We start from the raw sequence: 14,220 nt of genomic DNA, 5'->3' as shown, positions 1-14,220 counted from the left end.
CTCACCTTTCTGTTTCTTTCTCCCAGTATATGTCTGCTCTGTAGACTTTCTTTAGTCAGCAATATGTTTTATCAGCCCCCCCCCAAAAAAACACCTTGCATTTTGGATTTTGTCAACTTATTCAGTTTCACAACACCAGGTCAGTCGGGTGTTGAGCACGCTTGTCGTCAGTTATGTCGCCTAGTGATAACAATGTAGTATTCAGTGACATCATAATAGCCAGGAGCACTTTCAAGCTTGTACAACACAACAGCATAAGTAGGCCTATGTTAAATAAAAGCAGCTGCATCACAGTCAGTGTGGTTACAGTAGAGATGTAACACCAGAGAACTCTCTCTCTCTGTTTCCCTGATGAGCATGTGTGAATGTCAGTAGATGGGGGGTGAAGAGTAAGAACAGCTTTTGCAATGGTTAATTGATTGAGGAGACCTAAACACATGAAAGTAAAAATGCTGAAATGGGTCACAAAAATATACTTGGGTGGACTGGCTAGGCATATCAACGGCCACCCAAGTAAATTCTAAGTGTGGGAAACACTGATTGACAATAACACCAGACTCATCCCTCAAAAGCACTGTGATAGGAAAACAGGTATTCAGCAACTGGGGCTTAAATATGATCTGTTTTTTTGAGTTGTTGCCTTATTAGTAACATGCAGAATTTGATTTAATTTTCCCATTAGACAATCATGAGATCTAATATTACATTAAATCAAATTAAATCAAATTACATCAGCACAATGTAGATCTTGTTCTTTTGAGAAGATTACTGAAGACATGGCAAAGCAAAGCATTATCTTAAGACATAAATAAACATTGAGCCTTTTTGAGCATGATTACATTGAGTCCATCCCATGATGTCATGTAATGTATGGGGGGGGGGGCAGATTCAGTTTCACAAACACATGCAGTGAATCACCATGCTCTGCTACAAGCAGTCATGACTAAGTGATTGTGGCTGTTTGTCACTCCGCAGCTGCAGTTGCGGCACTTAGAGCTGTCGCACACGCTGTGATTACTTCCCTGATGGGAGAATAAATTACCATCTTGGTGGCAGACACAGCATCTCAAATGTATTTAAAGGAACATTTTAAGGTAAGTGGGTGGACTTTGCCCCATTTGCACACTAAAGACTATCTCTTGTAAGTGGTATGTTTGGTTCTATTATCATTATCCCAGTTTAACAAAAGATACAAATGCTCATTTATTTTTGAGGTGCTGTTAGCTTAACAATACCACTATGCATGTAGCAAGTAAAAAATAAAGGGGAAATCTTTTTGAACACAACATACCTTAATCATTAAACCAAAGCCATTGGAAATATGAGTATGAATAATATAACAAATATTTATGTATATTATATCTAAGTGCTATGGAAAAGATAATATTTGTTACTGTCAAACAAAACAATGACAATGATGAGCTCTGTATCCTTCTTGGTCCAGTGTTTGAGAGATTGTACATTCCTAGCTCATCTCTATTTACAGACTGCGCTCTGACTTTATCCGCTGTGAACAAAAAAGAAATCAGACCATATTATCTAAGACCACAAGCTGGCATCATACTGAGTCTCCCCACCCTTCTCGCTATGCACAAATGGACAGGGATTGAGACCCAGATTCTATTTTTGCCAATTAGGAAGCGAAAGCCTGGCTACTCCCACTGGTGGATTTTGACACAGTGCCTGAATTTCTAATTGTACTGTTTCATACATTATTTAAAAGTCTTTAAGTTTGGCTCTCCTTGTTTCATTTATGCCTCTGTACCCGTCAGCTCCCCTTCAGCTGTGCACCTTCCTGCTCCCTGTCTCCTCTGGCACTCTGCTGATGATCAAGGCCTGCAGCCTCAAACCACTTAAGCCCTTGCTCTTAATTTATTCGATTTCGGTCCCCAAACACCCGTCAATTTCCACTTTCTTCCATCCAATTCAATTTTGCTGGCGCGCTTTCCATCAGGGCCAATTAACTAGCCCTCCACTCCAGAGTCTGAATAGAGCGGAGGGGTCACCTTAATCGGTCTGCATCCAAGTCTCTCAGCATCATCCCCTTCCTCAGATGTTCATCTTTCAGTCTCAAGGGATGAAATGCACCATAAAACAAACACTGCTTCTTAAATTACATGTGAAATTTCAAACACCTCTCTGCACCTGTCACACAGGTATACACACTGCTCGTTATGTGCAAAAAAAGGAAATTCAATACAATGCTAGCAACACCATGCTAACCCTAACCCAATATATTTTCTCCTTACAGTGTGTTCTCACTTTATGCATGATGTAAATATGTAACACCATTATCTTCTGTACTTGGACAGACACTGATGCTTATCACTGACTCTAATCTTAGGGGATTTTTATAAATATTCTGGGGACATCATGCTACAGAGTGGGGTGTGCGTATCTATGTATGGGCTATGATGTGATTAAGGGACAATACTTTTTTTTTTATGTAACGATTCAATACGATTCAGTCACATAGGTCGTAAGTTCTTAGCAATATAACAGACTATAGATGTTGCGATTAACTTAGACCTCGCCGAGTTGTGACTAAACTGTGGGTGGAAAAACTGTTTAATCTCTGCGTCTTTTGTGTTCTTGCTCGTGCTGGCTTTACTAGCATCCTCGTCATCTATACAGGTTTCACCATGCCATCTCACCAAGTGAACACATGATCGTGCTACCACTGTACTTAAAGGCTGTTGTACAAAGTTTACAAGCTTTTGTTCAACTTTCCATCCTCCTTACAAAATGCAATTCTTTTCCAAACTTGTATTTTAGATTTGAAGGTGCATTGTAAATTTACGGGCATTGTCGGACACGTTGCTTTCGTTTTTACCTGGTTTAAATCAGGCCTTCAATGGTTCAGAGCACATTTAGATCATTGCAGATGTCCGGGCATCAGTGAATTAGTATCTTTAACTTCATATCGGTGAATTGTCACATCCCTAGCTTCAGCCAAAAGGATGGAGATAAATCTGATAAAAACAACTTCTAATTAGTGGTTGTGAAATTATTCAGTAATTCAGTTTTTTCCTTTCTTTGGCAAGTGTATTTTTGCAAGGAATTTGTGCCTCCTGCCTGGAAAAAAGGTTGAAAAATCAACTTGTTTAAATGTGCTGAGAATCAACGTAAGAGAACACAATGTGTTAAGGATAATGTCGTTGTCTGTGAATGGCCTCGATTGCATGTTGCATAACTTGTGGACATTGATTTTATTACTTAACAGAGCTCCAGCCTCCATTATCTAACCGTCCCTGTATGTCCCAATTAAGTCCAGTAAAGCCAAGGTATTGATTCAATTGAATTCAAAGCTAGTGTGCTTGGAGTGCTTGGTTCTTTTTCTCTTTGAAGGATGGATAAACAGGCAGACACAGAAAACATCCTTTCCAAATCCCCCTTAAACTACAGTTCATAAAATAGGAATGCTGAGTTTTTTCTCTGTGCACTGCTGCCCACACAAAAACCATGAGGAGACAAAAAAGAAACGTCAGAACATCAGCAGATTAAATCATGTCTGCTGAACTGGATCTTATTATTATTTTATATTACTCAAAGTAAAATCCACTTTTTACATTTTACCTCAGTGGCAAATTGGAAGTAAAATCTTTCTCTTGTGTTTATAATAGTGGCAATTTATTAGGTTTTTCTGCCTGTACCACTGTTGCTTCCAGGTATTACTGTGCAAATAAAGTGAACGAATCTGTCTGACTGCCACCTACCATTTCATATGTGGTGACAACTTTCTTGAGGACCTCTGGTAGCAGGCCTTGGGGCTCCAAGTTAGGGTACTGCTCAGTGAGGTTGAACACCAGAATGGGGCAGTGATCAGGTCCAGTCAGTCTTGGGGCAAGGGCCAAGATGCACTGCTTCAGGTTAGCCACTGCTGAAAGGCCACAGAGCTCTTTAAAGGACACAATGGCATTCTGCAGAGAGAAGGGAGAGATTACAGCTGAGCTTGCACACAGGTATATACTGGCATAGCAAGCAAAGCACATGTCTAATCTTATAACCATAAGTAAACTGAGGGACTTAATGCTCCATGTTGCTAAAATCTGGTAGCAATCAGAATTAAACAAAAAACAACCCTAGAGAGTAGTGCCCTGTAAAAGGAAGTTGCATGAGGCTCACTCATTACCTGTGAGAACTTTCATTTTAACATGAAACTTATTCATAGCTACTCATAATCAGTCAATCCTTTTGGACTGATCACCAGTATCACATGGAAACTGAACAAACACACACACAATCACACAAATCTTAACCTTCCTGTGAAAGGCCAAATTTAAACCCTACATAAACAACCAGAGGGACAAACTGTGACGGGACAGCCAAGATGTGTAATCGTCTCAAGGCCACTTTCTTGTTATCACACAATGACTGCAATATAAACAGGCCTACCAAAAATAAATTCTAATACAATGCCTGAAGGAACACAACATGAGACCAACCAGACTATAGTGACACTCCAGTACAGCATTTCTCACATTGTCATATTTCGTTGCAGAGACTTCAAAAGGAGGATTATAGCCCACAAGTATGACTTGAATGTGACCATAAAAGAAAGACTGTTTTGATGATCCCTGTGGTGACATGGCTTGCTCAATGTCAAGACTGAAAAAAAGGTTCAAGATGACACTTGATTGTGGGCCAATAAAAATATCCAACACTGTGGCTAAAATGGCTTGCTAAAGGCCATGTTTATTCTCTGTTGTAGCTGTAGAAATTTGAACATCATGATATATAATGATCCCAACAAGACTGTTACCTCTTTCAGTCAACTGTAACTTTAGCTATTGCATTGCATATGCATGAAAAGTGCTAAATATTATTTACATGGCTCTGTTTTTTTGGTGTTTTTTTTAAATGTTAACTCCATCACATTGTCTTCTCAACTTGTCTCTTGAATCTGTTTTGACTATTCCAAAACACATACGGAATGGATTAAAACTAATTCAGCCAAGCCTGGTGGTTTTGTGTTTCCTTTTCCAGAGTGGGAGCCTTTTTTAAATGCTTGTGATTTTTGTAGTAATCTGGGTTTAATCTATACTTAACTTGAGGTTACATTTTCTTATGTAACCTTTATCAGAAAAACACATTATCATGCTAAAGATGGGAAAAGAAGTGGTTCAGTTACCACAGAGTATCTCTGGTGATTTTGTTGGCTCAGTAGTATTTTAAATGTCTTACCTGCATGTTTTCTCTGAGGTCTGTTGCCTCCCTCAGTGGGAGCTGGGCTGTTTTGAAGACATCATCCACAGCCTTGATCAATAGCACTCTCATGCTGGCATACTCTCTACTCCTCTTGCCCTTTCGTACAGACAGTCCCCTTTTGTGTGGTTTGCCGCCTCCTCTTCGATTGGTTATGGCCACATGAACAAACAACAAGGTATGTGGCAGAACCTCTCCTGTCAGAGATTGTAGCGGTACATGGCGAAAACCTGGCTGGAGACACTCAAAGGGGATTGTATATTGGCCGATAAACTCATCACCAATATAGTCGTCGTCTAGCACCACAAAGCGCACCATTGCGAGCTCAGGGAGATTTATCTGAAACTCAAAGCTCTCATCAAACAGAGGGTTGTCCCCATTCTGGTTGACCGTTTTAGTCCTTTGTTCAGCACAATCAGCAGGAATTCCGTGTATTTCCACATACACATAGGGGTCGACTACGTCTCCTTTGGCACCTGAGCCTTTGGGTTTTGGGAAGTTTTGTCCACTGATGATCTTGATGTGTAAGAGCTGTGGAGAAACACCAGGCACTGAATCTTTAGTGTTGGCACTAAAATATGAAACCTGCTCCCTCATGATTGCTGGACGTAGCACATAGCCGCAGTTCCCATTCTGACGGAACCATCCGATGTTCAAATCCATCATCAGGCCAGGAGTCTGGTAGTTCATTGCCACAATTTGGCAACCACACTTCCAGAAATCTTGTGGATTCATGTTGCTGGAATCAATCCGCATGGGGCTAGGGTAAACCCGCGCTAGGAACTTCTTGTTGTAGTTGACAAAGTCACCTGGGAAGTCACTGGCACAGCGACTTGCAAACACTTCATTGAAAGAGCAAAGCTCCCATTGCTTCTGGCTCTGGAAAGATGTTGGGAAATCTTTGAACTCAACAGACTTACACAAGGTCACCAGATCAGAGAGGTCCTTCGACAGCTGGAATTTCTTGGCTGCTATTGTCTGTTGTTCAGCAGACTCTATGCTCATCCTTTGAGACATCTCTGCCCCCTCGTCTTCATCTGTGACCTCACCTTCAGAACCAGTGCAGTTCGTGCTCAGTTTCTTACCCTTCAGCAGGATCTTTCCCTTCAGTTCAAAGGGAGAGGGGAGGTAGCAGTCCTCAGGTTTTGGAGGATCAAGCTGGATCTTGTCTCCAAGGATCTTCTTTAGGTGCTGAAACATGACTCTCTGCTGCTTTAGGGAGCAATGGTTTTCTAAACACAAGATAAGTGGAAACTCAGATGCAACAAAAGCATACTTGTTGATGACGTCAATGACGCTGCGAAAAACAATCTGTGATGTCATTGTGTGACCAGTGTAAATAACAGGTTCGTTATCAGGCCCATCCCACACATCCAGCTCTACACTGCGGCAGCCCATCTTTAGGGCACGGATATACCCTGTCACATCAGATGGACCTCTAAACTGATCTTCTATCAGGTATGTGTTGTGGGAGGCATTGATGTAATAGTGAGACAAGGGCTGGTTCATATCTTGGCATACTGTTTTTTGTTCAGGGTCAAATATATGGCACTCTGGAGACATAAGATAGTTGGTGAACCCATCAAGCGAAAGCCAACCCTTGAACTGGCCCTCTTTAGATGGTTCATATTTTTGAATGACCTCTAAACTGGTGTCTTCACTGACTTGTGCCATTCCCTGCTCTGCCTCCAGAAATATCATTAAGTCCTTGGTATCCAGAAATTCTTTGTTACTGGAGAACTGAACAAAGAGAAAATAAATTTCTGGTCTGGTGCAAAGATCGTGAAAGACCTCAATGAACTCCTCTTTTGTGACATCAGAACCTGCTTTGTCCTTAGCTTTGTGAAGCTCCTTGAACTTAAGTTCTATTTTCACATTTTTAAGTCCCGGGCTCAACTTTTTGACAAGCTGCACGGCAGCACATATTGTTATTTGTTTGCTGTTGTTCCCATCTGCCTCATCAAATAGTTCACCGAGCCAAGATGAACGCATGTTGTTCTGACTGCTCTCTATCATGTTCAAGGTATGTTTTCCATAGGAGATCAGGTACCTTAGCCCTGTAATCCATATGTTGGCTACATCTGCGGTGTTTGCCACCAAGTCCAGGGACTCATAGTTCTCCCCAAAGATGATAGAGAAAGCACAGTCCTCTGATATCTGATCATAGGTTCCATTAGTTCTAAAAGTGTCTGTATTTTTTCCTGTCCGAACCTCCTTGATGGATTTTACATCAATTTTGGCCTTTTCTGATTCCTTCTTTGAGGGCTCCCATCTCAAAGACTGCATGTCGGCATCAAGGAGAAAGTAGCGGTGGTAAATGCGCGAATTGGATCGCACTTTCTTCAGCTCAGAGCCATCCACCATTGCATTGATACAGTCACTTGCACTGCTAATTTTCTTCTCAGTGGGCATGCTGCTGAATGACACGGTCTTCTTTCTTTCTTTACGCTGTCTTGAGCCATCCTGCAGAGAAACAGAACATAATACATAATTAAAAATCCTTCCATAGATAGTAAGTGACAAATAAAGTCATAATGTAACAACTGCACTCCAAATAAACACTGAGTGATAAGCTTCAAACAAAGTTATTATGTGCCCCTTAAAGGTATATAATGTGTGACCAATTTCACTTCACTATTCAAAGTCTGACAAATGTCCCTCATAGGATTCAGAATGAAATAGTCTTCCTTCAGGCTTTCTATATGTAAGCCAAGTTCAGGTAAATATCATCCTTACAGAACTACACAACAGAACACAATATGCTGCCTGCTCTGATATTCTGTTTGCAGGTCATGTCCTCCCTTCCTGCCCCCTCTTTGTTCCCTCCAAACATTTTCTGAGCAGAATCACAGCAGCAACTTTGTTCGGTGACTTAAGGTACCTGTCAGTGTACATTATGGAGATACAACAGAATATCTCCCTCAGGAGAATATCGCCCACACAAATCTAGTCATCTTCAGCAGCCACATTCCTGACATTTTCAATGAACCCTGCTCTTTCCACTGCAGCAGGTTCCTTCAACACAAGGGCATCATTTTATACTTTGGATTATTTAAACTTATTTCACAATTTTAGCACCAGCCAAACCCCCACCCTTGTTAATCATCATGTGGCAGCTTAATGGTACCACTTTATACAAAGGGAATGCATCATTTTGTCAACTATATGATGTTGCCAAGTTCAGAATACCTTATGCAGCACTCCAGCAGAAACCCTTGATCTTAACTTTCCTTTGGGGTTTAATGAAATGCTCCAGACCTTCCCAGCCTCTTACGTAATCAGGCTGAGATATGCATACCGCGCATACTGAATGAACTAGTGCACATAAATATCACTGTCAATCTGATTTAATAACAGGAATGATGGTCTTCATGTATGATTTACATGTCCCTATATCTGCATGCCTATAAATGTATGTAGGTGCTTTCACACATCCTCCCTCTGACATTATATCTTCCTCCGTTCACTTCACCCATCCAGCTGACACCTTTAATAATGATAAATTTGACAATGCTAAGAACTGTAGATATTATGTATCACAGAATCACTTTTTTGTATTTTTGAAGCAGTTTTGTCATAATCACTAGTTTCTGTCTGCTTACTGTTTTCCCTATGGTCTCACCACACTATCACAGCTCAGCAGTTGCTGTTAGAGATACACAGGGATTAGCTGTGCCTGCATCACAGAATTGGACAGGATGCAGCAAAAAAGATGGATACTGACAACCAGTAGAGCCTGCTGTTAACAGCACAGTCTCAGTCATATTGTTTATTTGCACAATGAAGACATCAAAGTAGATGAGATACAAGACTTAAGCTACATGGTTGTACAGAGACGGAAGCTAAGGATGTTTAAACAAAGTCCTCCCCGACATGAACAACATTTCAGTCTAGTGAAATAATAAACACTTTATCACACGGATCCAGGGAAGTCTGCAAGTGGGCAATTATGAAATTACAGAAGGCCAAATAATGTTATGTAATAACCTTTCCAAATGAATTAATCATTATAAATCCCATCTGTGTGTTGGAGTATTGCAAAACACACAGACTGACAGATTTATTCTGATTGGTAGAATCCTACACCTCTCCATGTATGGACTGTGTCAAGTAAAATGTAAACATACGAATCACATTCTTTTTCAGTCTGCTGGTCAAGGACAGTACATTATATCACAGGGGAGCTTAAAATCTAAATGCATGACTGCAGATAATCCTTATGATCTGAGAAAGAATGTGGTCTTCATGTTGACCCCAAGTTACAGTCACATCTTACTTTTTGAAATGTTAGTTTCCTGCTATATTGCCAGGGTCGCCACGCCAGGCATTCTCCTCAGGATTTCCCTCCGCTTCCTTTAACAGAGTGAGAAACAATACTGTACACTCCCATCTCTGTCTTAGCATTTGTTATTATTTCCTGAGGAGACCGCTTCTTATGCAACAGTCCCATTTATGCCACTGGTGGAAGTCAGACAGGCCAGGGTGTTTTCTTTTGCAATAAGTAAAGTTTTATTAGTCCTTAAATGGTGCTTCACAATGAGAGATCACCATCATCAGACTGTGTATTTATAGTACCATCAGATATTTGGTACTCAAATACTGTTTTTCATCTCTGTTCATCATAAACTCCATCTTCAAAGTGAACCATGATAAAGACTTCTTTATTAGCCACACTACTCAACTCAGTTTATTTTTCTTCTTGGGTACGTTCAGAGAAGAAAACCCCTGGTATATTTTGAAAAAAGAACACAAAAGGAATATTGGATATTTCTGTGGGGTTTCATAATAAATAGATAATAAGTCTGATCCCATCAGGCTAACCATGGCAAGGGAAATAACTATGCCTATGTATACTATTTCCAAATGTTTTTTTTTGTTTTTTTTTGAGAGTGTGTTGAGTGAGTGAGTGAAGGAAACAGTAAGACGGAGACAGTCAAGCACAGGATGAAACAATGAGAAAACAAGTGAATAGAGAAAGCAAGTGAATAAATACGGCAAGAGTATATCCAACCGCCCACTGATCCCATAGGAATGTGAATCCCCTAATGGACTGAATCCTGTATTTTTTTCTGGCTCAGTGAGCAGTTATGAACCGTCTGTACGACTGAGGACATGTCAAGGGACCCATTACTCCCTGCTTCACTGTTCATCCTACATCTCCAACAACAAACATTGAGGATCACCTTCAACTTGCATTAAGGTGAAGCTATTTAATGAACAGAATTTAATAAGAACACAAATCAAAGACAGCAACCATATTGGTACAAATGTCGCCCCTTGTGTTTACCTAAAATACATCTCTATTGTTCAGTTATACAGGACACAATGACAATGTTCCTTGTGAATGCTCCTACTTAATGACTTTAACCATTAATGCCTGTTCATGATGACATTCAACATCTATGTTACAAAACAAGCTAAATTTCAACATCCTGTGCATATTCTATTTGGAACAGGAAACACATTTCAGATTTGTCATTTCCTGTGGCACAATGCAAACACTTGATATCAAGAGTCAAACGCTGAATCATTTTCTAACTCTGGATAAGACCCAAGACTGCATGAAAGTCTCCTCCACTCCCTTCAAAGCAACAGCACAGCATGGTTACCTAAGAGGCTCATACATATTCCACAGCTTTAACAGTGGGTTATGTACCTTTTTCAAGAATAACAGTCCAGCCCAAGAGTTCATAACAAAAGGAATTATGAAGCTAATCGACACTAGAAATCAGCTAGCTGGAAGAGGCTCTTCTTTAGTTATCCTTTCTTTTTCCATTGATATTAAATGAGACTACCGAGGTTGCTGGTGACATTAAACATCATCATGCTGACCAAGGAGACTAATCTTCTCACTGGTCAGTCTCTACAGGTGGACTTTAGCTGGCAAACTATTTTAATTCTAACTTTACAATCTGTAGATTGAATAGTTTACAGTTAAGTGTGTATATTAGAGTGTGTTCAGAACCTCAGTCACGCAACCATTCACAAATATGACTCATAACTCTGCACTTTAATCTGTTTATGAAAACCTATCCACTGCATATTAATTGGCAGGATGACCTGTTGAATCAAACCAAGCACGCATCAAGTTGCATCAACAAACTAAAAGACTGTGTTGACACCCCCTGAAATTTTCTTTGGGTGGAGGAGGCTTAGATGAAAACAAATCTGAAATGTGTGAAAGAGAGATGGGAGAGTAACACGGTGACAGAAAAAGATTTTGAAGGAACAACAAAAACTTTAACTAAATGAGTCACAAAGAAACTACTGGTGACAGCAAGGAAGATGAAATGAATGCACGGAAAACATGTTTTGATAAAAAACACTGCACTGTTATGTCAATGGCAACAAAAAACAGCATAAAGGGATTGATTATTTGTTTGTTAAACTTAGTGAGACCTCTTTAGATGGATTCTAGTTTGAATACATACTTGTGAAAATAAATGAAAATCATACTTATTTTAATCTAGATAAAAAACAATAGGGCCTTATAATAAGACAGTAAACTAACCATAATACACACTGCAGGTATTCAGCATTAAGTATTCTAAAGCCTCAGCAATGTTCCTGTAAACAGCTTGTTGTTTGATTGAAATAGCATACAGAGACTTTTTGTTCTCTAGCTTCAGTGAAGTCAAATCCCACAGGAGTTTAAACTTGGTAAAAACGCCCAGCTGTTTCTGTTCTGTACCATACGATATCAGCCGGTCAAATGAAGTGTGAAGAGGGCAGCTGCCCTGGGAATTAACTTTGTCTACGATTTCCTCAATCAATATAAGAGAGTGATATGTTTATTTCTGGTTGTGACTAAAAGCCTGTTAGTCACTTAAATTCAATCTGAGCTGAGATCAAAAAGGGGACCTCAATTTAAGATCCACTGCCCTTCTCTTTCCGTTCTTAACTGGTTCTCCATTTGCATTTTTCATGCCCAGGTTTCACTATCATTATTCTGTATGTGTCTTGACGGAAGTGTTTGTGAATCTGAGGGGTTTTGGCTGATGTAATCCAACTCACAAGTGGGCTAATAAGTACAGCTGCATCAAAAGAGTACCTGCCTTTATTCCCTGGATTGTCTGATTCTCTTAGGACCATGTGATGTACTGCATTACACTGTATGAATAACTGTTCTCCAAATCTAAAAACTTAAGGACTTCAGTCAACACACTGAAACCATGAAGTTCCCCAGAAATTTAAACTTAGCTTTTCTATGCCAGTAATTCAGTTCAGAAAAATGAAAATATACCATTAACCAGAGAAAAATTGCCTTAGGTGTTCAGAGTTAATTGTTCATCACCATGTTCCTTCAAACTGTTCTCTGTGGATCTGTTCCAGGATTCATCAGCTCTTAGTTTGTTGGCTCTAGGCTTTGGGAGAGAGCCTGTGATGTTCTCAAATATTGATTGAGCCATTAACCACAGTTATAATAAATTCATTTGTTAATTCAGTAATATTAATAAGTACATTCTCACACTTTTGATGCGTTGTTAAGTTGCAGAATGTGACCTCGAATTAAAGAGCCATACTGTATTCCTTCTCTGACACACAAGTCAAACATTTCATGGTATTTGAGAAAAAGCTGGGCAGTTAATGAAGATACACAACACGCAGCCAGACAGAAACAGGTCACTTCTACTCTTCACAAAAATATGAATTTGATATGTTTTCTTTAAATACTGAGATGTCCAGCTTGTCTCCTCTGACATTACAAGATGCAACTGCACACCCAAAGGCTGCCTTAACTAAGGATTAATCAATGTTTTGTTTTGGTTTTTTTTTTGTTTTTTTTCCAGGGCTGAAACTAGTTGTTAGTACTAAACAGACCAATAACTACTGTATTTACATCAAATTACGAGGTTTACTTGGGTGTTTCCATTATCTGCACTTATACATTCAATTTATTTTATCCATAAGAACAAAAAAAAACATCTTCCGTGCTAGGTCTATGGGATACGAAATCTCTCTGCCGTGCAAAACACCCATACATCAAGTAAAACTTAAAAGCCACTGAACCTCACAGCAAAGCCAAAGTGATACTGGAGATGGCCACAGTGGAGAGATGTACGCTATAATAACAATGTCACAACAAGTAGACCTACAATTTTTTCAGGTAAAGACTAGGCTAGAAAATGACTAAACAGTATAATTTACCTATTACTCATCTGACCATATAATTGTATCATAACACAAATATTATTTTCAAAGTATTTTTTCTTTCTTTTTTTGTGTTTATGGATAGTGATGAGTGAGCAAAGGGAGAATATCAGGAGAGATGGTAGGGGTGACATGCAGCAAAGGGTCCAGGCCAGAGTCGAACCCAGATCACTGCAGTGATGACTCATCCTGAGCATGTGAGACCAGCTCTGTAGTCAAACCTCAAGTATTAATCCTGGATGTCGGATCTTCACAGTCCCCCCTCTGGGTTCAACACCCACAAATAAACCTCGATCTGTAACTATTTGTGCTCAAGTGTAGAGCTGTTGAGGGCAGCCTTATTAGTGTGTGGGTGAACTTCATACTCTGAAAACACAAAAGCAAACATGCATAAGAATTTTCCATGCTGTAGTCCAAACAACGACAACCCAGACATGTCAACTGCTGCATCTGGGAATGCTGGTATAAGTCCTACAGAGGAATATGTCTCAGACTACTGGCACTGCTTCTACATTATTTCACTAGTCTAAAAGAAAGTAAGCATTTAAGAATGATATTAGTTGGACTGCCATTTTACTTCAGGTGTAATAAGTGGTTCAGCTGGTGTTTATAGGGCCAGGTTACTTGGCTGACAAAGGTCATTCTCATGTATTTACAGCTGCGGCTCACAGCGAGGAACCATGCATATTAATACATCTTACAGTTAGCCCAGCCGACAAAGCACTTGCACAGAACACTATAAAACAGTGTTAGTATACTCACAATCAAATTGAGCCACACCAACACAACTAGAAACTGTGCCTAATACACTGTACCCGTTCATTGATTCGGTAATGCAACAGCTGTGCAGCACAGTGTGCACCC

At 39.9% G+C, this 14,220-nt stretch overlaps 2 protein-coding genes across 3 annotated transcripts in view; one reads left to right on the top strand and one right to left on the bottom strand.

Annotated features, from left to right (window-relative positions):
* LOC119006607 (raftlin-like) overlaps positions 1–14,220 on the top strand; it is a 214,894-nt gene that overhangs the window by 55,125 nt on the left and 145,549 nt on the right. Inside the window, exon 1 of one of the 2 annotated variants that reach the window (XM_037075496.1) lies at positions 10,387–10,405. The exons of the other annotated variant lie outside the window; for it this stretch is intronic. The gene's annotated coding sequence lies outside the window, so the exon portion shown is untranslated. Of the gene's footprint in view, positions 1–10,386; positions 10,406–14,220 lie in introns of those variants that run through there. 2 annotated transcript variants of the gene reach the window in all.
* The window catches only part of LOC119006606 (inactive phospholipase C-like protein 2), a 37,131-nt gene that overhangs the window by 13,095 nt on the left and 9,816 nt on the right, over positions 1–14,220 (bottom strand). Inside the window, exons 3-4 of the mRNA XM_037075494.1 lie at positions 5,185–7,668; positions 3,717–3,920 (exon numbers count right to left, since the gene is read on the bottom strand). Coding sequence (XP_036931389.1) covers positions 3,717–3,920; positions 5,185–7,668 — 2,688 coding nt within the window. The remainder of the gene's footprint in view (positions 1–3,716; positions 3,921–5,184; positions 7,669–14,220) is intronic.

This window comes from Acanthopagrus latus, chromosome 17 (assembly GCF_904848185.1).
Source record: "Acanthopagrus latus isolate v.2019 chromosome 17, fAcaLat1.1, whole genome shotgun sequence".
Taxonomy (NCBI): domain Eukaryota; kingdom Metazoa; phylum Chordata; class Actinopteri; order Spariformes; family Sparidae; genus Acanthopagrus; species Acanthopagrus latus.
Note: the sequence above shows the minus strand (reverse complement) of the source record. Positions and strands in the feature narration are given on the sequence as shown.